This window comes from Leptonotus elevatus, chromosome 15 (genome assembly GCF_054856555.1).
Source record: "Leptonotus elevatus isolate MCC_2025b chromosome 15, RoL_Lele_1.0, whole genome shotgun sequence".
NCBI classification, from domain to species: Eukaryota; Metazoa; Chordata; class Actinopteri; order Syngnathiformes; family Syngnathidae; genus Leptonotus; species Leptonotus elevatus.
This window is the reverse complement of record NC_141253.1, coordinates 8,495,412-8,522,862: the sequence shown is the minus strand read 5'-3', so window position 1 is coordinate 8,522,862 and position 27,451 is coordinate 8,495,412. Positions and strand designations below refer to the sequence as shown.

Here is a 27,451-nt window from a genome sequence, read left to right as displayed (position 1 = left end):
TCACCAAAGGGATTGTGCTTTTATGTGTACATTTGAACTGCTATGTCCTGTCCAAAAGTACTGTAGGAGGTTTTGTGCCTTGATCTCTTTTGTCATTAATTTCCTGTAGATGCTCTTGGAGTTATTAACTTGCTTTACTTTCTGCTTTCTACAGCCTTAAAATTGCTTTACTACATACAACCAATGCAAAAATATGCCTTTGAGAAGCACCTTTATGATTTGTTTAACAACCTGGTGACTGTTCACTGAACTGCACACTTGGCATTTGTAAGGGTGTGCTGTACTTTTTGCCGTTAATCCCGCCCCCACAATGATTATACTGTCTGTTCCAACATCAAATAATTTCCAAAAAATGTCTCAAGACAAATAATTGCAGAAAAACATGAAAAAATAGCACACTTTCCATGCATACTCTTCCCTATAGGTTCGAATATAAGTGGATGTCAAGTGGCGTTATCGCAGCAAAAATAAAGTGAGGAAAGAAATTGTTAGTTTGTATTTTTTGTATTTATTTTTTTGTGGTCACTGACACATTTTTTCTATACTGCTTATCCTCTGAGGGTTTGTTCTGTTGGTTTTGTTTTTATTTGTTCATTTTTTTCCTTTCAGACAATCATTGAAACAATTTACAACATTACATTTTCACATACAATCGCACCCGAAGAGAAAAAGGGCTGACGGGATGAAGCCGATTGTGGGTGCAGCTGGAGCCAATCTCATTTGATTTTGGCAGCGAGGTGGGGTAGACCCTGGTCTGAACCCCTCACACTCCATACTACCTTGAAGAAATTTGGATTAACAATATGTTTATTAGTGACGTTTACATTGACATTAAAACGATCTGCACAATAGGCGTTTCTAATGTGTTGAGGAAAAATATGCTAAAATTGCTGTAACAGAGAATACCCAAAACAAATCTTTTTTTGCAAATGGACCAGAACAAGAAATACAATAAAGGGAGACAGCCAAATGGATCAAGGCATTCAAAACAGCACGAGAGCACATTAGCTGTATTGTAGTACCAAAGGGAGTCTTTCATCCTGCAATACGTGCAGATGTTCACACTTTGCCAGATGTCCTAAACAAAGTGTTACTTTTTCACGATTTGCAATTCTTTGAGCCAAAGGACACAACTTAATGTGAGATATAAAATTGTCCAATAAATAAGGTATATATATATATATATATATATATATTAACACAGCTTGTAATGCAAGCATAATAGTAGAGGGAAAACAATGTTAAACCAAAAATTAGCAATATCATGTTAGTAAAGGCAGAACATTGGATACTTGCAATGGGGTCTCATTAGTGTCTAAAGCGGATGAAAGTTAACCCCCATAGTCTACGTCTAGTCCAGCACCATGAAATGCAGTCATGTGATCTGTGAGTGTGTGCGTTTACGGCATTATAACTCAGTAGCTTTGAATTTGCGCATGACATTAAAATCCCTTCTAATGCTTTAAAGTAAAAACAAGGGACTAGGACGCTTGTTCTGTTTTAGCTATATAAAGATTACTACATAGCATAGGACTAAGGTTAGGTGGAATTATATAATGAAATGGACATACCTATTTGATTGCTTAATGCTGTTTGTTCGGTGGAGTTTGTGGAATCCAGAACAAATCTGTACATAGTAGCTAATCTTGTTACATGTTTCAGATGTTGTCTTAAATCAGACAACACATGATGTAGCTACACTATTGTATAGTAAGTCAAAACAAAGGTACATATGTGCTGTTTAATGTTTCATTAAAGATAGGAATGTGTTTTGTTTGTTGATTTAGTCGGGTTTCTTTGTTTGTTAGCTCAGACAAGAAATTTGTGTTTCCATCACTATTTCCATCACATTTTAATCCATCTCATGGGTTGGCCATTTTGCAACCAATCACAGCTCGTCTTAACTCATTCACAGCCATTGACGACTATTGACGTCCAAAATTCATGTGAACTATTTCTATTAGTTAAAAAAATAATAATAATATTTCATTTATTTTTTAATGAAAACCTAGAAAAAAAATATTGTACATTTATAACAGATATAAAATTGGTGATTAATCGTGAGTCAACTATTGAAATCATGGGATTAATTACAAATACAAATTTTAATCGTCTTTTAATTTTTAATATTTTTTTTAATTAGGGGCGTCAGGCGATAATTTTTTTTAAATTGTAATTAATCACATGACTTCACTAGTTAACTAACGATTAATCAAAAATGTTATATCTGTTCTGAATGTACAATAAAAAATCTAGATTTCCATAGTTTTGTTAGCAAAAGTGGAAAAAAAACTTAATAAACTAATAGAAATAGTTCAAATGATTTTTTTTACGTCTATAGCCGTCAATGGCAGTGAATGAGTCAAGAAAACAGTTGAGCTGTGATTGTTTTTTGCCTGAGCAACTGTGATGTCATTTTCGTAACTCAAATTCCACAAATATAATATTAATCAAAATGCCATGTTTTGCCTAGTGAGGTCACATATAAAATGTTATTGTCAAGAAATGTTTGAGGTTGACTTTCACTTTAAATTCAAGTCGTTCAGCCTTAGTGTTTAGGGTGATCAGATGTCCTGTTTTATCCGAGACAAGTCGCCGTTTCACAAAGGCAACACACTTTTTTTTTCTCTTTTTTTAATGTTTGCTCTAATTTTATATTAAATTATTGTGCCTAATGTTGTAGTCAGCAGAGAAGTCACAAAGTGCAAATAACACTGCGCAGATGTGTGTGTTAAACACACTCTGCCATGTTTATTGTTCCACAGAATTGAAGTGTTAGCCTCCAGTTGACTGATATATGCCTTGGTACTTCCTGTGGCTCCCCAAACTGGCCAATCAGAAGCAGCGCAGCCGCCCAAACGTGTTCCTGTGTGCAGTCACTGAGTGAATGGGATGTCATATCTTCCTTACAATGTCAATACAGACACTTTCCGCGGTTCCCAGCATGCTTGCTCAAGTGGCCCCGTTGCATGGGGAGAGTCTTATTTTTTCGTTAAATATTTGAATTGGCTAACTCAGCAAGTCCCGTTGCCAACGAAATCTATTAAAAATGTGAAAAACAAGATATGAGAAGTGAAGCTGTTAACATGCGCTAGGAATTGCTGAACTTTTTGCAGAACAATCCCGACATTTCAACACATAAACCACATCTGATTTCCTTTGGAAAATTGTCGAGTTTCTATGGAGTGAAGACGTAGGCCTATTGTATGACAGGAGATTATAATGACAAAACAGGAAGTGATTTTTCTGAACAATTCCTCTAATTGTTTAACAGTGACAGCCGAAAGCGATTAAAGGAAGGTTAGAGAGTCCATTTAGATAGACTCTTTGTTTGCCGGAGCATATTCAGCTAATTGAATGAGTGACTGATATTTCCAAGTATCGTCAGAGCACCTTGTAATGCATTTTAGCAATGACACTCAAAACAAAAGGTCAAGTGAATTCGATACGAGAGGGAACCTTCTGCTATGATAGCTGGTCATAATCTGCTGCTGACAAGATGTGTCACATTTGGGCCTAATGCGTCATTGGCAAATCAAATAGTAGACCGTTGACTACTAAGTCGATTGCGAGGGATATAGGGGAAAAAAGAAAGGCGAGTTTTGTGTGTGTGTGTTATTATAGTTACTTATATATTAAAAAAGTATTTTATTTTTTAGGGTTAGCGTTTTATGTTCTTTACTTCTTGTGTATTCAATTCAGGTCCTGAGCTACTTTAGCGGACCAGATGATCTTGATGAGTGGGATCAAACGTCACCCCAATTAGAATTAATGGGTTTTATGCTGTGAACTTTAAGAAATTGTCTGATTTTGATTTTGATTATATTCTGGTCAACAAAATAATTTGTTTGTTTTCACTTTTTTAGTTGTGGAAGAGATTTAGTTTGGCAAGGATTCTCAACTTTATTCTCAGAATTCTCACTTTAAAGTCAGAGTTCTGACTTTGTGAGAAGAGAGAATTTTATTGCGGGACTTTATTCTCAGAATTCTCACTTTAAAGTGATCATTCTGACTATAATCTCAGAATTCTGAGAATAAAATGAGAAATTTCACTTTAGATTTAGAATTCTGACACTAAAGTCAGAATTCGGACAATAAAGTCAGAATCCTGCCAACTTATTTATTTATTTACAAACAAACACTTTGGCTTGTTGTCCTGCCCCGGCCAGAACACTCTTCGGTGTCCAAATGATATTAGTGGGGGTTGATTTCCATTTGATTCTGCATTTCTAGATGGCCTGGCAACCACAGTTGGACAATACTCTGTGTCCTCGTTACCTGAGAGAGCAAATCAAAAACCGTGATTGGCTCTCACTTTTCCTTTTTTTAATTTTTTTTATTTTTATTTTTTTAATATATATATATATATATATATATATATATATATATATATATATATATATATATATATATATATATTTTTTTTTTTTTGTGTGTGTGGGTGAGTATGTGTATGTGCGTGCGTGCGTGCGTGCGTGCGTGCGTGCGTGCGTGCGTGTATTTGTTAGCTCACCAGAAAACCTATTAGAAAAAATCTCATACCGTTCACCTAAACCGAACACCAGGAGACCCGAGGGGACCGAAGAAAACCAAGGAAGGTGAAATCCAGCACCGACCAGACACCCCCCACCAGAACTCCTCCCCAGCCCAAGAAACATCCAGACCCCAACAAATCCAAAAAACATAAAATCAGGGAGGCCTCAAGAGACCAAAGGAGAGACCGAGAAAAGGAAGGAAGGACAGACGAAGCCGCGTGAGATCCGCAGACACCAGCCTCCACCGATTCAATAACCTGAGGAGGAAACAGATTGTGTCTGAGTTTCGGTAGATGCTGGTGTGGTGGATCTGGCATGCATGAAAATCTCCACCAAAGAGGGGAGCCGTCGACCCCCGCCGGAACAGAGCAAGCGCAACACCTCAGGGCCCCCCAGGCCGCGGCAGCGCCAAAGGACGACCCCCGGGCCCCGCCAGGGCCACCGGCCGGAGAGCAAACCCAGGAGCAGGAGCGCCCCCCGCCCCAACACGGCCCGCGCCCCCGGCCCAACGCAGCAGGACGGGGCACTGCAGGCCCACCAGGCACCCCACCGGCCCCCAACCCCCGCCCCCCCCACGACCCCCCGCCCCCCATCCACCCCCGCCACCCACCCCAACCCAGCCCCAGCCGCCCCCACGCCCCCAATCCCCCAGACACCCCCCACCCCCAGCACCCCCCCACCCCGCAACCGCGGCTCTCACTTTTCCATTGACGGGACGAAAGCAGAATTCAGCATTGCGGAAGGCCTGTGTAGATCACAATGGAACTCCTTGCCAAATACATTCCATTTGAGGTACTCGTGTGTGACATACATAAACTTGTCTTGAACAACACACTAACATTATACAATCAAAAAAGGCGCATCAAGCTACAGTGGTTTGATTACACCAATTTTTGACGTAAGATAAAAAATACTGAAAGGAGGGTAAGCTTAACCGGCTCATTTCGGTGATATAAGAGTGCAGACAGAGAAGGGAGTGGGACGGGGGGGGAAAGTGTGGACAACAATTTAGATCAGGGAGAAGAGGTCAAACTGCAAACTGCCAACTCTATAAACAGTTTACTCTTAAACATCCTAATTCCCAAACCCGCACTCAAACTCACAGGCCACCAAGTGGGACACATGGTTGCCATGGAATATCACAAAAGTACATATAACAGCATTCTTGCTGCATGCTTTTGACTCATCTGATCCATCTTGTGGTGAAAAAGCAACCCTGCAAAATTCTTCACATATTGTACAGTATTTACAATGTTAAAAGTTTTACTTCTTCATTCTCAAGCTACGTTCGCCAACAATCGCAGCTTAATCCCTATGGATGGAAATCAAGACATACATGTTGTTATCATACTATTATGTGCTTGTCTCAGCACACGCTTCAAATTAAAAATAATGCTGAAACTAGCTTTTAAATAAAATTTTTGCCCACGTGTCATTTGCTGTGGCCAGGTCTATGGATTTAGAGTCTTTTTTCTACTTTGCCACACACTTACCACAAAAGCCACATCAGACACAGCAGCACAGTCAGGGCCTTCTGGTTTCCATTTGCTGGACTATCTATGAGGTGGTGCAGAGAATATGAGGGCCGTTGAAATGAAAGCATGAGGATGACACTTTTTTCACAACAAGAACATTAGAAAAATATATCATCAGCTTGTCTGCTGTTTAGTTTTACACACATGCAAATTGTATGAAAATTATTTCACATAATCTTTCTAAATGTTTTTTTTTTTTTTGGGTGACAATACATACAAAGGTTGTCATATTTAAAAGGCATGTTCAATACCACTTTTTAAAATTTTATTTCCAGTACAAATACTCAACAAATAAATTCACCCCGAAAAACAAATAATGGATAATTTTAAAGAAAGACCTATATATCCCAATATTAGGGATGTAACGTTATCCACACATCACGATACAATATTATCACGATATGAAGGTCACAACATAAGTATAACAATTGTGGGGAGGTTGGCAATACAAAAAAGGTCACAATAGTGTAAAAAAATTAGCTCATACTAAAAAAAAAACCAATATTGTGCTTACACTTAATATTGAGGCAGTTACTTGCTAATGCACGCACACATTGAGTTTCTCCACATATTCATAAACATATTATGTTCCCCTTCATCTGACCATTAGTGTGGATTTTAAAAAGCCAAAACATGCCTTGTGAAAATTTAACTGCACTAAGAAAATAGCCACCAGAGGGTGCTAGAACTGCACAAATGGAAATCAGCCAGACTTTTTTTTAACAGATGTGCTGCTTTAAATGTCATGGCATGACCACGACGATATTGCAGCAGTTTCGTTATCATTTACATCCCTACCCAATATAGCATTCTTCCTTAAAATTGCAGAAAATGAATAGCAATTTTCTATTCTTGTTATTTCTAACGATAGCGATACCTGGTATTGGTACTTGCCCATCCCTAATATTTGATGCTTAGTGTTATATATATATATTATATATTAAAAACACACAAATGCATTGCTACACATAAGAGTGAAAATGTAATATTTTCAAAATATTTATAACATAGTTATTATCATATAGTAACTATAATCCCGCTTGCTTTTTCTGAAAGGCAATCAATATAACGACATACACTTTCAAGAATTACCAATGATTATGCATTTTCAAATTCCGATTTCAAATACACAACAACCTTTACACGTTCAACACATGAAAATGCATGTGCAGCAATCCCATTGGACATTCTGGCCAATGTTATGAAAGTAGCAGTTCATCATTCACATACATGCCTGTGTAACAATCTTGTCATGTCTGAATAAATTTGGTATTACGGTAATTATGCAAGTTTTCCTTTTAGTGATGTGTATAAACATTATTTTGTCTAACAGTACAGTGATAAAATATGCATTTCTTGTTGAGTAAATTACTCATACAACCTCAAATTATGAATAGTTATGTAGTGTCTTGGTGGGATTTGATTCAATTTTAGTGGTTCATCGGAGATGTAAAAAATAAATACAAAAATTAACAGTCAGCCTCCGTATCATCATTTGTGCTCCGCATGTTTTGATGCATCCGCTCCAGAATTCGATGTATACTGCAGAAGCTGGGCCGATCGGATGGGTGCGTGCTCCAACAAAGCCTCATGAGATTATATAGCTCCAGAGGGCAGTTATCAGGGCAGGAGAGAATATGACCATCCCTGACATAGTAAATGACTTCCTCATGTCCCATGCCATAGTATGGCTGCATGCCGTGCGAGAAGATCTCCCATAACACGACGCCATAGGCCCAAACATCAGATTCTGTGGTGTAACGGTTATAGAAAATAGACTCTGGGGGCATCCAGCGAATTGGTATGGCGTCATTCTCGTTGGCTTTGTAGTAATCGGCTGAGTATATGTTCCTGGAAAGGCCGAAGTCGGCGATTTTCACCACCATTTCCTCCCCAACCAGGCAATTTCTCGTCGCGAGGTCTCGATGGACAAACTTGCGTTCCGACAGGTAGGACATCCCCGCGGCAACCTGTTTAGATATCGACAGTTGCTCGGGGCAAGCGAGGGGCCCTGCTTCCATCTCGGATGAAAAACTGCGACCGGATAAGCTGGCGCGGCTGAGCGTTCGCACGGATTGTGTCGGAGAACGACGACGCAGGAACTCGTTGAGGTCACCGTGGGCCATGTACTCAAACATCAGGCACATGGGTTTGCCCACTGCACATACACCTGTGGAATGAAAGCATACAAACTTTTTTTTTAGTTCACTTTTGATACATTCAGTCAGCTTTTGAGCTCAGCGATTTCCCACCACAGAGGTTCGAAAGAACAAACAGGGATACTCACCCACATAAGCACATTAGTGATGTCATTAATCTCACTGGTTAAAGTTGTTTTCTCTTCTATGGTATATCATAGAATGGTTTCATTCACGGAAAAATGTGAATAAACATTTGGTGTAGACATAAACACAGACAAAACCATCTGTGATGTGTGCAGGTTCACGAATAAACTCAGCACATAGAGGATCTACAGTTTTCAATTAATAGCACAGTGAGTGTAACTGTAGCCAATTTATAAGTCATCCTTGTGTTCTTCTGAGCTTGACTTTACTTACAGGAAATGCAGACATTTAAAAGAATTCTGAAATTGGATGTGTCTGCTACTCTTGGTTCATGAGTACCACTTTCAGAGGAGAAATAATTATCGAATACCTTGAGAATTTTATTTTCCATGTTTGGCCTATTTTTGTTTATAATTCCACCGTGAGAATTCCTCTGATCGTCTTTAAATTTTGTGTTTCATCTGAAGATGTTTAATACGACGGCGTATTAGGTCCTCGTATAAATATATATATATGTATATATATTTTTTTTTAGAGGGCGGGGGCAATATTCCGAGAAAATAACTCGCATATTTGCCACTTTATAAAGTTTGCCTCTAATGTGAGGATTCGTTAGTGGTTAATGGGACAGTGTTTATAAAATGAAAAGGCAGTATGGAGACAGATGAATTCTTGATTTTGACTTTACTCGTCATACACGGAAGCTAGAGTGACAACACTTCCTGATCCAGTATCAGCTGACTAAACACTGACCAATCAGAAGCTTGCATGCTTTAGGTAAAAGCAAGTGAATGACGGAAAGCAGCAGATTCGATACATCAACTTAGCTACTTGTACAAAGAAATACCAAAATGTATGACTGCGTAAATAATAATTCTGGAAACATAAATGTACAAGTAAATACGTTTACATTTTAACAAATATCTCCTTATTTGGAAACCCGACGAAAAGTGCACCAGCATCCGAGTAGTATGCTACGTGTATTTCTCGTAAGTTTCTGAGGGGTTTTTTTCTTGCAAATCTGCCACTTAATTAAGTCGCAAATTTGCCACTTTATAGTCGCAAATTTACGAGTTTTTTTCTCAGAATATTGCTCCCCCCCCCACCCTCTCTCTCTCTCTCTCTCTCTCTCTCTCTCTCTCTCTCTCTCTCTCTATATATATATATATATATATATATATATATATATATATGTGTGTGTGTGGCCCTAATACGGCGTCATAGTTTAAAGATGAAGCATTATTGAAAGTTTATATTTCATAGCACACTGTTGCTGTGGCAATGCACTGTTTGCATAAAAAATAAATAATGTTAATGCTGTTTTTAAGGGTCTAAACCTGGGTGAATACTCATGAAACTTTGCACACACACAAGGCCTGGCAAAACATTTCAATTTTAGAAGGTTATTGTCCGATGTACCAGTATCCCAATGTGCAGGTATCCCATTGTAACAGGGTTGCGAGGGCCCTTTATAGATGTTAAATCAGTTTTTTGTTTTTTTTATCACCTGGTACTATTTTGGCTAGAATTCTCATCTAACAATAGGCATTTCTAAAATCTGTGCAAAACAGTATCATCAACAATTTTAGACAAGGACAAATTACGATCCCCTGTAAATGTTTTGTGCACTTTGGGTTCATTCTTGGGTTTTACAAAATACCAATATCAGTGCAACTTTTTGTGAGCAGTGTATCCACAGACAAGGCTTTTATACGTCTACAATGACATAAAGCAAACACTTTAACTGAACAAATCAATTCCCCTTTTAGTATGTGCATATTAAAGCGTTGATACAATAAAGATGAGGTCATCTGGAGTTCTTGCTTTTGGAATAAAAGCCTAGTGAATAATTGAGCAAGCCATTCCCATGTCGATTTCTAATGGAGTTATTGTTTTTCGTTGATGGATTTAGTTTGTGGTGCTCACAGACAGTGAGAGAATTAAATTCATCCATATAACTTGATATACACCTTAGTAGTGAAGTACAAATTGGCGGGCCTTCTGTGGCTGGAACAAGTTTAAAAAAAAAAGGAAAAAAAGTTAAGTATGCATGAAGATCTGTTTTTCCGTTTACTCTCTGCCCCCTTTTAAGTGAAATGCTGGCGTTCAGTCACACAATGAGAAATCCAGGTGTAAATGCTGACCTCTTTTTTTTTTTTTTTTTTCAATAAATCTTGGTTTCATCCCACATGCGTACACTTACCTAGAAGTCGCACAATGTTGCAATGGTCAAATTCAGCCATGAGTGCTGCCTCTCTTTGGAAATCATTCTGCATGTCTGTCGAGGCTTCTTCCTTGAGCATCTTTACAGCCACCATTGTGAAAGGTTCCATCGGTAGCAAACCTGGAGCTCTGCAACAATTAGATGTAGAGCAAATTTGTATTTTTTTTTTTGCATGTGTCGATCTCCTGCATGGATTCCAGTGAGTCAGTTTATGCTTCTGCCATGTAGATGCACTGAATTTAAAAAGAATGAGAGAAGCCATCTTCACTCGCTCATGTACATTACTTTGCCACGATTAACGGCGCCCTTTAATATTTGTATCCTAATATTTTATCCTCCTGTATTAATATTAACAAGACAAAGTGCAATTTCTGCAGAAATTGCGTGGGAATGCTGAAAGCTGAAGGCTAATAGCTGAATGCTAATAGCTGAATGCTAATAGCTGAATGCTAATAGCTGAATGCTTATGAAGTAAATTGGAAGATAAATTACGTGAAAATTACAAAGTTTTAATTGGAGTTGAAAGATAAATGAATAAAAAGAACATTCATTCAGATGGAAAACTGAAACTAATGATATCCAATGGAAAAATGCACACACACTCACACAGAAAAAATCACTCAATAGCGCCACCTAGGCATGCAGTACCCTCTATTCATTTAGATGGAAAAGTGGAACTATGCTAGTCAGTTGGTATACATGTATATCCCTTTGCATACTTGCCATGGATATATTTGCAATGTACAGTCGGAGGTGGGATTCGAAACCCGTGACCTCCTGGTTACTGGACAATGCAGTATCAGAGAGCTGGTAATGATGTGAAGTTGTATGTATGGAAGTAGCCGTGGAAAGTGGGACTTCATTGTCGGTCCCATTGAAAATGGATGGGGAAAAATTTATATTTAACGTTTAATTGTGCAAATACTGTAAGTAATGTGGTATCGGACGATAAATACCCCGGAAGGCGCAAATTTTTTAAAGCAAGTGTAAATCTGAAGTATTATGTGTTTTTTCTCTGTAAAAAAAAAGTGAGGAGAATAAAAATCATAATAACATATGTAGGAATGCTTCAGCATGACTTGTAAAAAATAAAACAGTTCTCTTGTTACTTGTAGTTTTCCTGTTCTTTGTTTTCATCCATTTACCTCATGGTTCATAGTCCAGTCTTACCTTGCTTGAAAAACTCGCCCAAAAGCTCCCTCTCCAATATCTCGGACATATTCGATATTATTTCTGGGGTACTCAAGGGCCAGCAACTTGGAATTGAGAAGCAAAGGAACCCGTTGGTACATGGGGTTTGGGTGCAGTCGGTCCAGAATGAGCTCTGAAGGGAGAGCAGTCATTGTTGGGGTCTCCATTGCCCTGCACATAGAAAGAGTTAGTACCGTCCAGTAAAGGACTTTCCATCACATTTTGCTTTTACCGCTTCTGTTGTCGCCATTGTTTTCTCCGTCGGCGACATGCGAGAATCACGATGGTGAGGAAGACGGCGGTAGCAAGTACAGTCAGAATGATGACAATGACAGACATGGAGTATGCTGGAGATGATGCTGTCGTTGGAGGAAGGTGACGAGGGCCTGCCGGCTCCTGCTTAACCACTGACACATAACCTAAAGATAATTCAAATCCAAATGTATCCCAAAATGGAAAGTCTGAATATTATTATAAAATAATGAATACGATTGATTAATGACAAGAGTTCACAACATTCTACTTAGAAGTTCTGCTTTGACAATTTTTAAGCAACTATGTCGAATAGTATTCTTGAGAAAGAGAAAACAATACGTACCTGATCCTGTGGCTGCTTCCCCACACTGTGGTACAGCACAATACTCCCAGCGTATGTTGGGATTTGAGGTGTAGCACCACGGCTTGTCGCTGATTCCTCCTGGGTTTCTACAGTTGTTATCAGAATTTTTTAACTCTGGAATGGCATCCACAGACAAGCGGTGCTGGTGAGGAACCTACAAGACAAGATGGAGAGATTGTAGAGTATACAGACGACCATGTTTTTGTCCAATCGTATATCCAACCAATACTTCAATGCTGTTATAATTATGATTTTAGAACATGTTATATAACATGATGAAAGATGCGTAGTACAACAACCTTTAAGTATGTATCCCACTGAGAGATGAACGTTTGTGATGTTGATTTCACGTCAGGGTTCGTTCAAGGTTGCAGCATTTCCTAAACGTTCGCTAAACAGTCTTAGTAGTTTTTAATTGTTCTATAAACACTCTAATGGTCTTTCCTATCACAAGCAAATTTTGAACATGTTCAAAATGTATTTGCTTTTCCTTCGTTGAAAAGTCCAAGGTCAGAGCGTTTCCTAAACGCTCTCCAAACAGTCTTAATATTCTTTAGGGTTCTCTAAACAGTCTCTAAATGGTCTTTATTGTAGCAATTTTTTGCGGCAAAAAATGTTAACTGGACTGTGCTTTATTTACACCATATGATGCCCAAAAAGCCCATATCTCACTGAGCAACGCAGTATTGGGACGGTCCGCGCACGTAGCAGAAATCAAAATTCATTAGCAAAAGTTTGCCCCTCAGTGGGATACGGCTTTATGAGGTTAACTCTTCTGCATTTCAAACTACTTGTATTTGTTGAAAATAATAATAATAATGACATCTTTTTTGTGGGGAGGGGGGTATGTATTGCGGGGTGAGATGCAAGGCGTGGTTTGAGTGGTCAAGAGAGTCAAATAAAAGGAACACCCGATATTCTGGTTTTATAGCACTTTTAAGGACACACTCAAAACAGATCACACTTTCGGAGATAAACTTAAGTGGACCTTTGGAGACTTTTTGGAGTGCCAAGAAAGTTTTTACAGTCCAAAGGGCCAACTAAAATATTGAACAGCTGATCTGGCTTGGTGATGCCACGTGTAAGTACATTTAAGAAATATAATGAAGACATTTCAGTTGCAAGTCATACAAGTATATTAAAAAGAGATGGGTACATCGTAAATATTCTCATTTGGCACATCCCTATTACAGTGTTTTACTTCTTTATTTCCGCCAGCATCACATTCAATGATCTATGATTGAAGAATTGAATCAATCATTTTGCCCACCTCGAGTCATCAAATAATACGACGCATCCTAATAAGATGTGAAGATTGTAGACAGATGTAAAACATGACCTCATAATGTGTCACTGCATTACTGGGGTGACAAGGGATGAATGATTGTGAAATGCAATGTTATGTTGGCAGTAGTTTCAATACTTCAAGGGGAATCTTGGCTACAGAGCTTGTTTAGAAACGTAAAAGGCACTCAGACACAAAGCGTTATGCTGTGAAGAATGCGAGAATGTTCCTTCATTAAACTACAGTTTCATATACGGTATTCACTGTACATAATTGACCTTACAAGTTTCATTGTGATCAGGTCAACGCTAACTCAAAATCTAGTAATCGCTCATTTGCATGAACGTGTGCAGGTCCATGAGTAAATGAGTTAAGAGTCTGTTAGCGACAGTCGGTGCAAGATTTGCGTGTGAAAGCTTAATTGCTTCCAGAAGCAGGATGTGACTCGATGAAACCCTCCCTCTCTCCGCTGACCTGGCAAACACACTCACACATGCAGACAGGCACAAGCTGCACAGGAGAGAAGCATGAGTTCACCCAAAGAGACCAAGCAGAGACACGAAGCAGCTTTTAGACCTTTGGGAATGTTTGTACATTACACATTTCATGTCATTTCTTTCCGAGAAACAGCCACGAATGTATGATAGGAAACGCAGACACACACAAATCAGTCTAACTGCTCGGAGTGGAGTAAATTGATTTTACACTTGTTACAAATGTAATACTTTGCATCACTAGATGGCAGCGGCAGAAGTGCGTATTTCCATTTGAAAATACAAACCCACCCAAAGGTATTACAATAATAGTTAGGTCAACTCCTTTATTTTCTTCTATAGACTACTTTCAAAAAATAATGTCAGCTCGTTAGACACTAAAATTAGAAATATTTGTGTTGTAGTTGATTGCAAATAAATGTTCAAAGCAATGCCACATTATTACACATCCAGATGTATACAATTGTAATTTTTCGTGCGTGTTGATTTTATGCTTTTTTTTAACTGTTTTATTCACTGTGATTTGTTTTAACCCTCATCTGTAGCACTTTGAGACTTCTTTGAAATGTGCATTACAAATTAAATGTATTATTATTATTATTATTAAAATATATTTTCAAATGTTTAGTTGATGAGTTACCTGTTGATCCCATGGCTGACAGGGTATCCCTGATCTCGTCACATTCATGCTACCCTGGTAAAAACGCCCTCTGTCACTGTAACATGTTGCTGTTGAGAAGAAACAGGTTGTAAGATTAATACTTTTTTTTTTTTTTGAAAAGTGGTCATTTTGTGATTGAATCCTTTTCACTACACTTACTTGTCATTTGATCTGTCTTGATGTCTGAAATATAGAACAGTAATGAATGAAGAAGAAAGAAGGTCATTCTTCTAAGGTGCTTTAGTGACTGACAACGTACCCACAAAAGGAACACGAGTACAGGCATCGGGGTCTGAATGGAGACTGGGTAAAGTTTGACATTTGGGCAACAGCAAACGGGGTGTGCGGGAGTCTGTGGCCGAACCCGAGAGTCCAGGCTGGACCGACATGCTGCCTTCTAGTATCAACCATTCCTTATGACAATACAACTCCTTCACTGCAAGGCAATGCTCCCTGTAGTAAAAGGCCAACAAAGATTATAATGTAGTGTTACCACTTTGTTTTCAATAAAAAATATTAACCGTTACACCTCCTGTAAACTACACTGGGGGGCGGGGGGACATTGAACTGTAATAACACTCATCCACTTACTAGAAGATTTTGAGAACCACTGGGGTAGTTTTTACCTGTTGAAGATCTTTTTTTTTTTTTAAAGGTTTCTGCTGCTCGAGCAAGAGGAACTGGTCAGGTGTCTCTTAGTTTGATGGGGATGTGAGGTCAGGGCTTCATGTGTGCCATTCATTCAATCATATTGTTAGCATAATAGCATAGTTGACTAAGTCATACTTGAACATTGCACATTGATGTTTTTAGTTAAAGAATGATGGCAAATATGCTATTAGGCTAAGCAGTCCTCAAGTAGGGGGGCCTTAGCGGGACGTGGTGCAATGTGTTTTATTTTTATTTATTTTTTTGCCGTACCAGAATAAAGTGTAATTGCACATTCACCACAGCAGGTGGCCGTGGTGCTCTCAGTGGTTCAGAGCCGTATATAGAGAGAGTTTGGCCAAATCACAGCTTGGTCAACTGCTGGTCACGTGACATATGGACACCATCTTGTTACCCTGCCGAAAACCGAGTTGACCAAACTCTCTCTATACAGGTGCTCGTCAAAAAATTTGAATATCCTGGATGGATGGTATTTTCAAAACGATATGTCAATCTTCAATAGTTGGTTGGATTCCCTTTGCCTTAATCATTGCCTCGATGCGCCTTGGCATTGCCTGGGGGTCCTGGAAGCCCAGGCTTTCTTGATGCTTGCTGTCAGCTCTTTGTTTTTGGGTCTCGTAGCCCTCATTTTTTTAAATACCATCCATCCATTCATCTATTTTTTTCCCCTTGCAAAACACTGGGAAGTATACATGGTGATTTCTTCACATTATTCTAATTTTATGACATTCTATTTTCGTGGGTTTTATGAGCTGGAAGCCCGAATAATGTAAATATAAACAAATAAATACTTGAAATCACTTGAGTTGTGGGCCCTGAATCTATCATCTATGAAAGTTTGACTTTTTGAATGGAATTACAGAAATTATTCAACTTTTCGAGGATATTCTAATTCTTTGACGAGCACCTGTATATGGCTCTGCAGTGGTACAAAGAGTGTTCATGGAGTTGGGGGAGCGCTAAATATTTTCTTGAGAAGCTTTGGGCTAATGCATTTATGAGCTTGCTTCATGTAAAGGGACTAAGGAGAAAGAATCCTTTCTAGCTAGATTGATTAATTTATTAATATTTGTAAATATATTTGCTAATAGAAGACAATATTGAAAATATGTAGCTTACCTGCAAACCGGTTTAGGTGCAGGTCCCAACCCTGATGGATTACAGTCAGGGAACGAAGTATGGCAAAGAAGTGAACGCACTGCCGGGCCACATAGTTTACTGAGTCCTTCTAAATCTGTCCACCAGCTCTGAATCAAGTACTCCTGCATGTCCTCGGGGTCAGAGATGGACGTGTTGAAGAAGACAAGTGAATCTTCCCGTAAAATTGCGCGGCACACATCGCCGCGATATGCACTGCAGAAGCCTGCAACACCCTTGTAGAGTCTGTCGAGAAAATGTGAGCGAGACATGCAGTCAGACTAAATGATTACGTAAGTATTTAAAAGTCAAATTTTTGTGTTTCTATTTCGATTTTATTAATTTATCAAACTTGAACATTAACTTGAGATGAGATATATTTTGTTTTTCATTACTATATTAATATGATAGATAGATAGATAGATAGATAGATAGATAGATAGATAGATAGATAGATAGATAGATAGATGGATGGATGGATGGATGGATGGATGGATGGATGGATGGATGGATGGATGGATGGATGGATGGATAGATAGATAGATAGATAGATAGATAGATAGATAGATAGATAGATAGATAGATAGATAGATAGATAGATAGATAGATAGATAGATAGATAGATAGATAGATAGATAGATAGATAGATAGATAGATAGATAGATAGATAGATAGATAGATAGCTGGATAGTTAGCTAGCTATACAGACAGCTATGTAGCTCGAGATAGTTAGCTAGCCAGTTAGCTAGATAACAATTCAGATAGCTACATAGCGAGAGAGATTGACAGATAAGGACAGTGTTAGTTAATTAGTTAGTGATAGTGTTTGAACAGTAACAGAATAAACACTGATCTAAAATGTTGGTGATTCTGTAGGAGAATAGTTCCGATCAGCATTTGCTTCACATGTGATGTCGTTCTGAACTGCCTTTCCAGCAGTGTTCACTTTGATTCCTCTCATCTTGCATCTACAGTGACTGTTACAAACTCCAGATGCTGCCTCCTGGGGAGGCTGAAGCACTGGTTAGTTATTAAATCAAACCATCAACATAAAACTAACACGTAAATCTAACAAATCCCACCATGACTGTTATCTCGCTCAAACCGTTCTCGTGACTGTCTGCATCCAGTGTCCAGATGTGGCAATACATTTGCTATCTTTCAAACCTGGTCTTCTCTTGTTCTTCGAGCCCTGATCATGAACCATTTTTTTCTCTTTGTTTCTAGTTCAGAAACCTAGCAGGCAGCTGTACGGAATTCAGTTGCCTTAACACATGCTGTAAAAATATGTGTGACTATTGTAGTCCAGAGGAAAAAATGTGAATGCAGTCACTAAATGTTTCTCCTCATTTCCCTCATCGTGTCTGCAGTTTCACTGTTCACATGTGGTAATTGTGGTCATGTTGAGGTTTAGCAAAGTTCACATTCAACTCGCACCATATGCTGACATCAGGAGCGGCTCCCTGTCAGTATGTCAATATTAGTGATAGACAGAAAAGCATAATGGAATCAAATTCTCAACCTAACATCTTTAGACTGAGTAAAGCCAGATGGTTGTGTGGCGGGACAGTCCCCTGACTTTGGTGCACACAGTGCACAGTGTGAATGTGATGGTTGTTTGCCTCTACAACATAATAGGCTCACATAAGGAGATTAACATTCTAAGGTCATTTGAGTATAATGTGCATTATCAGATATACGAAGGAGCAAAGCTAAAAGGGTTTTAGAAAGTCCATAGGCTACCATGTCTTAGGTTATACGAAGCATAATTATTCAGTGACCTAAAAAGAAGGGAATGAAAGACCAAACCTATCAGAAATCTAAAACCCTTGAGCAATATATTGAACCCTTTGTCAATTTAACCACAGTGTGACTTTAATAGGACTAACACACAAGAAAGGTAGCAGCAACGGTACATTCCAGTGACTTACCTCCATTCTAGAGGGAAATTGCAATATCCACAAGATGTTGGTTGAAGGAGAACCAGCATGAAAAGAAGTGGGAAGAAAGAAGGCAGAAGAGGCATAGCATTTAGTCTTGCTTGGAAGAGAAAATCAAACATGATCCTCATCTATCCGTGTCATAGGTTTAGCGTAGGTCTGCGGAGGCACTTAACCAGAAGGCGATTGGGCAATGTGTGTGGTCAGCATGTTTTCTTTGAGACAAGGTGTAGGGTGTGGTAAAGTTGAAGAAGAAACAAATGGGCCAGGAAAAAAAACAGCTGAAGCCACATCAGACAGACTGGCAACTAACATAACATAAGATTCAGAGACAAGCAGTTGATGCTCCTCTGAACATTCGACAATTTGTTCAAAGAAGTGTAGAATGAAAAACTCGCCTGCGACAGTCACTCTCGCGGTTGCTTTGACAGTGTTGGCCCCAGCACTGTGTCTGTTTGAGGCCAAGCAAGTGTAAAGAGCTGGCTTATTCACTGTCACCCTGAGAATCGACAAAACCACTTCTCCCACCATGGTTTCATCAACTGATGCTCCGGAGATCTTGAAAGGAGGGGGAAACAGACAGGAGTAAGACTGTTTCAATTTCAGGTGTGTTGAGCGGATTGTGGTTGATCAAATTAGTAAAACTCTTTCTATGATATATATTTTTTCAAAAATACATCCAGTGTCTATTATATTTTGTCTACGTGTTACTACTTCATGTTTAACCCATCTCCCCAACCACCACTCAAATTTAGTAGTGGGATGTTGCCTGATTTAAATTGTATGGAAGGGGATTAGGGCCAGTGAAGAGAAAAAAATGATTGGCAGGATTCTCACTTTATTCTCAGAATTCTGACTTTAAAGTGAGAAATATGACTTTAAAGTGAGAATTCTGACTTTTATCTCAGAATTCTGACTTTGAAGTGAGAAGTCTGACTTTAATCTCAAAACTCTGACTTTAAAGTGAGAATTCTGACTTTAAAGTGAGAATTCTGACTTTAATCACAGAATCCTCACTTTATCACTTTAAAGTCAGAATTCTGACTTTGTGACGTAGAGCTATGAATTGTGGAGGGAAATCAGAAAGTCAGAATTCTGAAAATAAAGTCAGAATTCTGACTTTAAAGTGAGAATAATTCTCAGAATTCTCTTTTTAAAGTCAGTATGCAAAGTGAGAATCCTGTCAACATTTTTCCTTTTTTTTCTGTCTTCACTGGCCCTAATCCTCTTCAGTAAAAATTGGGTTCAAGGGAGCAAAGAATTATTTCTATCATTAATGAACGTGCATTGTTAAACATGACCATTGTGCAATATTAACTGACATGTACTTTGGTAATTTTCTTTTGAAGGGATTCATGCCACAAGTTAGTAGCAGCATACAGTAAACCTCCAGTTTATCTTGAGCATACGTTACTGAAATAAATTCAATTAACAGGCTGCCAAGAAACATTTTTACACACAAGCACGCGCGCACACACAAACACACACGCACACACACACCATTTTACAAGCATTACTAGCAAGTAATCATTTTTTTAACCAGCACCCAAGCTTGCCAAAACATTATAATGTCTGTCTGCCCACAATACCACACTTAATGCCTCTTGGATTGCTGGCAACATGATTTTTAGTTGCATCGTCAACCTAAACTATGTTCAAATTACATTACAATTGCCAGTGAACAATGAATCACTTCATGAAATTGCATACTTACTACAGTTCAAAGCATTCGGTAAAAAGTCCTTTAACAACATGGGGAAAACTACAACCCCATAACTGACACAAAAATCAAAACAGCTGTTAAAATTATTTAGTATTTTCATACCAATTAAAACGTACTGAAGTACTTTTTGGTTAGGTATTGTAACAAATACACATTTGGATGTTAAGAAAAAAAAAAGAAGAAGAAGAAAGAAAGAAAGCTTGTTATTGGTATGATTCATTCAACTGATACAAGTTGTCCAATTTCCAAACAAAAACAGCCTTGTGGAATCTTTGATCTCAGTACAAAAAATGCTTCAACTTTCAACCACAATATCAGGATCCATCATTGTTTTGGTCAGGAATGCTCTTCCACATTTGTGTTTCATCAGAATTTTTCCATGACAAGCTCGTGCAAACATGCTAGTACAATCCCTTTTAAATTTGCATGCACAGACTTTGTGAACTACTTCCAATAGTTACTACAATGAAATGGTCATTAACAGGTTTAAAGTTCAATATCATAAAATTGAGGTTCCATTATAAAACAAGTTGTGACCAGCATGTGGCAATGTGTTAAAATTGTAAAAAAAATTAAATGAAAATCTGCTCAAAGCAGCAGGCAGTTTATTGCATTAGTGTGGAGCCCCATGCTGTACACTCACTGTATTCCCATTTTCTAACCAGGTGATGGTGGGGATTGGATTTCCAGTGGCGTTACACTCCAGAGATATTTGGCTGCCATATGCGACTCTCTTCTCCTTGGGAACTCTCAGGATTCGTGCTGGAGCTGCACGTGTCACAGGCAGACCACACACATACAAAATAAATAAATAAATAAAACGCATAGAAGTGCAGTGTGTTCACAGTTATTTTTTGCGGTATATGGAAACAGTTAAGAGGCACTTGCTCTACTGCCTCATTTTGGCATCCTAAAAACTTGGCTACGACAGTAAAATAATAGTCTTCTCTTTTATTGCACCACGTGTCATCTGTTTTTTCCTGCTTTTAACTCAGGGTGGAGCTAGGATGAAATTTGCATGAGATTGCCAAACAAATTTGACAATGGCAGAATTACAAGTTGCCCAGCCTTAACATCTGCAACAAATATGACTTTTTCACTTTGACGGTATTTAACTTTGAAGGATTCATCTATGTAGAGTATAGCAGGACGCTGACAGCCATCACTCAACTCAAAAGTAGCCTTTTTATCTGACCATTTATGACTGAAATGTCTACTAATTAGTAGATTAACACCTTGGCTGTTCACAATGAGTACCCCTGCAAGCCTCTGCCTATAGTTTTCAGACCGGATTCAGGTTCTAATTTCCCGTGCTCTGTCTGTGGATGTGACGTAATGTGCGCGTTCACCGCGTCGTGTATGTGAAGAAGTGTATGTGCAGTTTCATTTTTTGTCAGCAGGTGGCAGTAGCGATTCAAAATGGAATATTCTACGTTCAGTAGCTTAAAAAAAATATACAGCTGTTTTTTCTTTTTTTTATGGAACCTAGGGCCAGCAGATACAATGAAAACAGCAGAGGCCTCAGAATTGAACCCTGCGTAACACCATACGTTTTGTTTTACATGTGAATTAATATTGCACACATTTGTCCAATTTATTGTTTGCTTAGCATAGTATGAAGGGATTAAAAATAAATAAATCACACGGTGTGCCATCACAACAGTAGCAAGTCCACTACGACGACTGAGCGCACCACAGAAATCCAATCCACATTGGAAAATATGAATACTGACCTTGCACTTCAATAGTGACAGGCTTGGAAAATGCCAAACCAAAGCTATTCCTGGCCACACATCGATACAGCCCCGCATCTTCTTTCTGAATATAGTTGATCTTCAGTGCGCCATAGTCAAGAATATTGACACGGTCACTAACCTGCGAGAAGTTTTGTCTGAATGAAAATGTCACAAAGACAAAAGTAGGAAATGTTTAACTCTTACCTTGATAAGCTCATCGTCTTTAAGCCAGGTGATGTCTGGTTTTGGGTTACCAAGAGTAACACACGGTAATACTGCTTTGGACTCAACCAAAAGGGTCACATTTGTTGGATGGCGCTTGATTTGGGGCTCTGGTTCAGAAAAGGACAAGCGTTAAGACATTCAGGACTCCAGAAACGGTTCTTGAACCATTGTTGATTGATGGTTTCAACTTGAAGCAGACATACTCATTTTTAACTGGAGCGCTCCACAGCTCTTGGCTGGCTCTCCAATCCCGTTATTGGCAAGGCAGCAGTACTCACCGTTGTCATTCTCTCTTACGTGAGGGATAAGAAGCATTTGTCCCTGTTCTCGAGTAAGGTACCTCGAGTCATAGTACCTAGTAGGACAAACAAGGACAATGAATGAACGTCCCAGTTTTATGATGAAACTGCAAAAATGCAAGCTGACAGAGATGGAGTGCTGGAGCGGAAGACGATTTCAAAGTTAACTTACATTATTGGTTGGTTATTCTTGGTCCATGTGATGTCTGCTGAAGGTCGGGATTTGACCTCACAGATGAAGGTTGCATTGTGATCCAGTAGTACATCCACTGTCTCCAATAATGTCACGATGCGAGGTGCTAGAAAGAGAGTATTCAAATGGAGTAACTATAAGCAAATTTACATTCTATTGGAAAGTATACAGATTATGTGACTATTTATACAGAAGTAAAATCAAAGCAGCTTTTCATTTGAGGATAAGAAGCTATTTTTTTGTTGCATTAAAAAGGAACATTATTTTGTTTAGTTTTCAGTAATAATTTCAATTACACATTGTTTATAGTGGAAGTCAACCATAATAATTTCTTGACAATAATATGTTCTATGAAACCCCTCTAGTCTATATATGGTATTCTGGTTAATATTGCATTAGTGGAATATGAGTTAAGCAGTGAAATCCAGTCGTTTTCATCCATCTCAGGGGCGGCCATTTTGCCACGAGCTGTCGACTGAAGATGACATCGATGTTGTTCAGGGCTCAGGCAACAACCAACCAGAGCTCACCTGTTTTCTAAAGCTGCGCTGTGATTGGTTGTTACCTCAGACCTGAGCAACATTGATGTCAACTTCAGTCGACAGCAAGTGACAAAATGGCCGCCCCCTGAGATTTTTAAAAACATGCTGGATTCATATTCCACTAATGCAATATTAACCAGAATACCATATTTAGACTAGTGGGGCTGCATAGAACATATTATTGTAAAGTAATAATAATAATAATGGGTTGACTTCCCCCTTAACACTTAATTTATAATAGTAAGCGAGAATGACTTATCAGACAAGAGTAATAGAGAAAGTAACACAGTATCAGATATTTATTTTTTGTCTGAGGAATATATTGCGAAGGACACCAAGACAAACATGGACGGTGCTCGTAGCAGAGGGATGAAATCGCATCCACATCTATCTGACCGGAGACATCAGGTTTGCCTTAAACTTTGTACGAACTTAGCAATAGAAGAGAATATAAAAAGAAGACAGAATTAATGAAAACTAAAAAAGAATGTAAAAGACAAGGAATGAATAGGAAAGCATGAGGTTTATTTGGTTTGGGATAAACTGTAGGTCACTGCTGCTGAAAGGGGCTACTGGAATGGAAAAGCGAACGGAAGTCAAACTCAAGTCAAACGTAATTTGCTGCTACAGTTTGTAATAAAAATAATAACAATAATATAATAGACCAAGCTGGCTAGTGTTTACATGTTGACATTAGCTTTTAGCTGCCATAGTGCAATGTACAACATTATGTTGCATTTTCACATTGGTGAGTCTGGTTTTACTAATCGTTGCCTATACTGTCCTGACGAATTAGATAAAAATAATAATAATAATAATGCACCAGATGGAACACATCTAAAAAGTCACCAAATATTGGTGGAAATAAACACTGGCGTTTGTTTATAGAGCACATTAATAGCCTCAAACGTCTGTTTCCTTTGGTCTTTGTGGTCATTTATAATAACTCCCCCGGGATTTTTCCAATTTTTATGTCACATTATCAGTTGTATTTGCCTTTGATGCGGTTGTGCAATACACAGAGGATTTGTTTACGTGGCAAGGAATCAGATGCTAGCTTATGAGTAACTGCTTATTGAGTTCTAAAAATCACGGGGAAAAAAACATTAAGTCAGGAAGCACAGATTCAAACAAGAACCTTTACACACTTTTTTTTAAATTATAGGTAGTAAAAAGAGCCAACAAAGTAAAAAAAAAACACACTACTTGTTTTCTAACCAAACACTGAAAAAAATATATTTTATGATCACAAGCATCTTACAAACAAGCATAATATTTCATTCTGACTTTTACAGGACTTTCCAACACATAATTCAATGTAGTTGCAGAGGATGATTAGATTAAGATAAATAATGATTTCACATATTTGATGATTATTGTAAATCCCCCCCAAAAAAGCGGTGTTTCTATGGGCAATGCATATGATGGAAATAAAAATTATGACACCCCACTTCCATCTGGCTTTACTCTGCATTGGGAACAGTCGACATTGATTTTATTCATGGCATTCGTTCAGTCAGAATTTGAAAGATGGGGGTTGGATGGAGATGGAGGGTTTGACAGTTTATTTTCTGTTGGACGCTACAATTGGTTTTCAGGTATGCATGATTAAAGTATCAGGCACATGACTAGCTTCTGGCCTTATCAATGTTTCACATTTGGTTATTTTATTTTATTTTATTTTATTTTATTTTATTTTATTTTATTTTATTTTATTTTATTTTATTTTATTTTATTTTATTTTATTTTATTTTATTTTATTTTTATTATTATTATTATTATTATTTATTTATTTATTTATTGCCATATGCAACTAGACCTTAAAATCATTCTAGCATCTTTGACCATTTTTTGGGGGTAAAAGTTCCGCTATAGACACACAGAAATACATAGTTTAATGTGTGTACATGGTGGCAAGACCTTGTATTTTTTTTTAGATCTCAGAAAATATAGCAAAATATAGTTTGGCGAGCATTGTGATGTGTTTTTGTCACTGGGCACATTATAGTTATGGTTTCCCCCAGAGGGCTGTTATGAGTGTGAAAACCATACAAAATATGTAATGTCATACAAAATTACCCTATTTGTACTTATTGTTTTGGTATTGTTAACAAAAATACATTTGAAATTCAAAGTCAGGAAAAATTATGGCAAGCAAATATTTAATATTTAATTTAAATATTTTTCAATTAATGCTTTGGTGTTTTTTTTGTGTGTGTTTTTATGCTTGCAAAATCTGTTACAAGTGAAGACAATTGCCATTTCTATGTAGGTCAATCCATCCATTATCTGTAATTTAGCTAAAAGATGAAGTAGATACATCTGACTGTGAACCACCTCCTAACTGCAATATGTCTGACGAGCCTCGTAACCCCGCACACCTGCTTTAACGTACCTCAGACAATATCAATAACCTAGTCGACAATTCCAGTCAGTTAATATGCTTCAACGCGGAAATCAAATCATTAGATTTTAGACGTATCTACAGTACACTATGTTGGTCAATAAACACCTTCCCCCCGTGCCCTTGCAGGATGTGGTGATCAGCAGGTGACCTCGGGGTGACATACTGCAGGGTACACGCATTTGAAGTCTTTACATAGCAAACATAGCGAGAGAACAGGCTACACGTCGTGATATTTCCTTTCATTTCTACCCTTTACATACAAGCGCAAGAAATATAGTAGCTTCATGTTAATTGATAATTACGTTGGCTTGAAAAGTCGCAAAACATTCAACATGGCTCCGCTTACCTCTCTGTATGCCATTACTCAAACTAACCACAACTAGAAGAGAGAAGATCTTCAAGACTGAGTTGAGTCCAAAATTCTTCATCCCGGCTCGGAATTGAGCCACTTGTGCCCAGTTTCTTATATCCTAAAGCGTGATATTATATTCCCGTATGATACCTTTTTAGTTTCTTCGGCGTGCACCGTAGTAGTCAGACTGCCATGCTTACTTAACACTGACCATCTCACTCAATGTGTGTTAACATTGTGAGTGACAGTGGCAGCTGCTAACTTATCCTCACATGCAGTCAGTCGCTCTGAGTTTGGAGTCACACTCGAAGCTTCAAAGGCTCCAGTGTTGCAGAACCACTCCACTGTTTATTAGCGTTAGCGTTATGAAGTTAGAATGCTATAACAGGAAATACAAAGGAAGACTTAACTTCACAGAATGAGGACAACATAGAAGTTCAAGACATAATTCTATGTTTTGAACAAAGTAATATGATATGATAAGTAACAGGAAATGGGTTCATCTTAACAATAAGATCATTTAATGTTTGTTCAGTGTTGCACCTCTGTATAGTCTTCAAAAACAATTCCTAGAAAACACATAACCCCCACATTTTACTATGTTACACATAGCGTAAATAGTGCAGGAGGCCTTTGAATCCACCTGTTGCCTGCTGACTGTATGGTCTGATGTATTTTTGGAAAGGAATGGCACTTCACTGGCTTTTCATCCTTCTTACATCGGATGTAGTCAACTATTGTTGAACCGTTGACAGATTAGTCTAATTTTGTACAGTGATGAGATACAGCTATTGTCTTTATTTTTGTGTCTCACAGTGCCAGACATTTGCCTGATAATTTACTGTGTTTGTTTTGTGTCCTGTCATCTGACAACATGAGGCTTGTGTCATGAATATTGATATGGAGTTGTGGCAGGCTACTGAACTAAACAAGGTCCTCTCGGTCTAAACATGTTTTAAACGCTTCAACCACTAGATGGTGGTATAGCTCTAAGATTGACAATGCTGTAAATGTGTGCCTTAATGATGCCCTACGGAGGATTTTTGCCCAAAAAATATCTTTACAATAGCCTTTTTATTTGACCATTTATGACTCAAACATCTTCTAATTATCAGATTAACACCTTAACTGATTATATCAATTTTTTTGTATTGCTTCAAAGTTCACCTTTTCAGAGTGGTAAGGAGGCAGACGTGAGCTTTAGCATATACAGGAAGTGTGTCATTATTATAATACTGCATATAATACATATTAAAAACGTCGGAAGTAATACATTAATTTCTTTTAAATTTAAATGTTATGTAAATTGTTTTGCTATGCACATTTTATATTTGATGTAATTTGACACCTTTGAATACAAACAAATAAATAAAATAATTTACCGTTTTTACAAATAAAA

The 27,451-nt window shown here is 38.1% G+C and overlaps 1 protein-coding gene across 1 annotated transcript; it reads right to left on the bottom strand.

Moving 5' to 3' along the window:
• Positions 1-6,524: 6,524 nt before the first annotated feature.
• musk (muscle, skeletal, receptor tyrosine kinase) lies at positions 6,525-26,232 on the bottom strand. Its single transcript, XM_086097186.1, has 17 exons — positions 26,047-26,232; positions 22,731-22,857; positions 22,463-22,614; positions 22,239-22,366; positions 22,032-22,173; positions 20,942-21,066; positions 18,974-19,133; positions 18,567-18,573; positions 16,618-16,881; positions 15,089-15,282; positions 14,989-15,012; positions 14,809-14,897; positions 12,369-12,543; positions 12,003-12,189; positions 11,750-11,941; positions 10,559-10,707; positions 6,525-8,240 (listed from the first exon to the last, which is right to left on the bottom strand). The coding sequence occupies exons 1-17, from the start codon at positions 26,126-26,128 to the stop codon at positions 7,540-7,542; spliced, it is 2,898 nt and encodes a 965-aa protein (XP_085953312.1). The 5' UTR covers positions 26,129-26,232; the 3' UTR covers positions 6,525-7,539.
• Between the last annotated feature and the right edge of the window lie 1,219 nt (positions 26,233-27,451).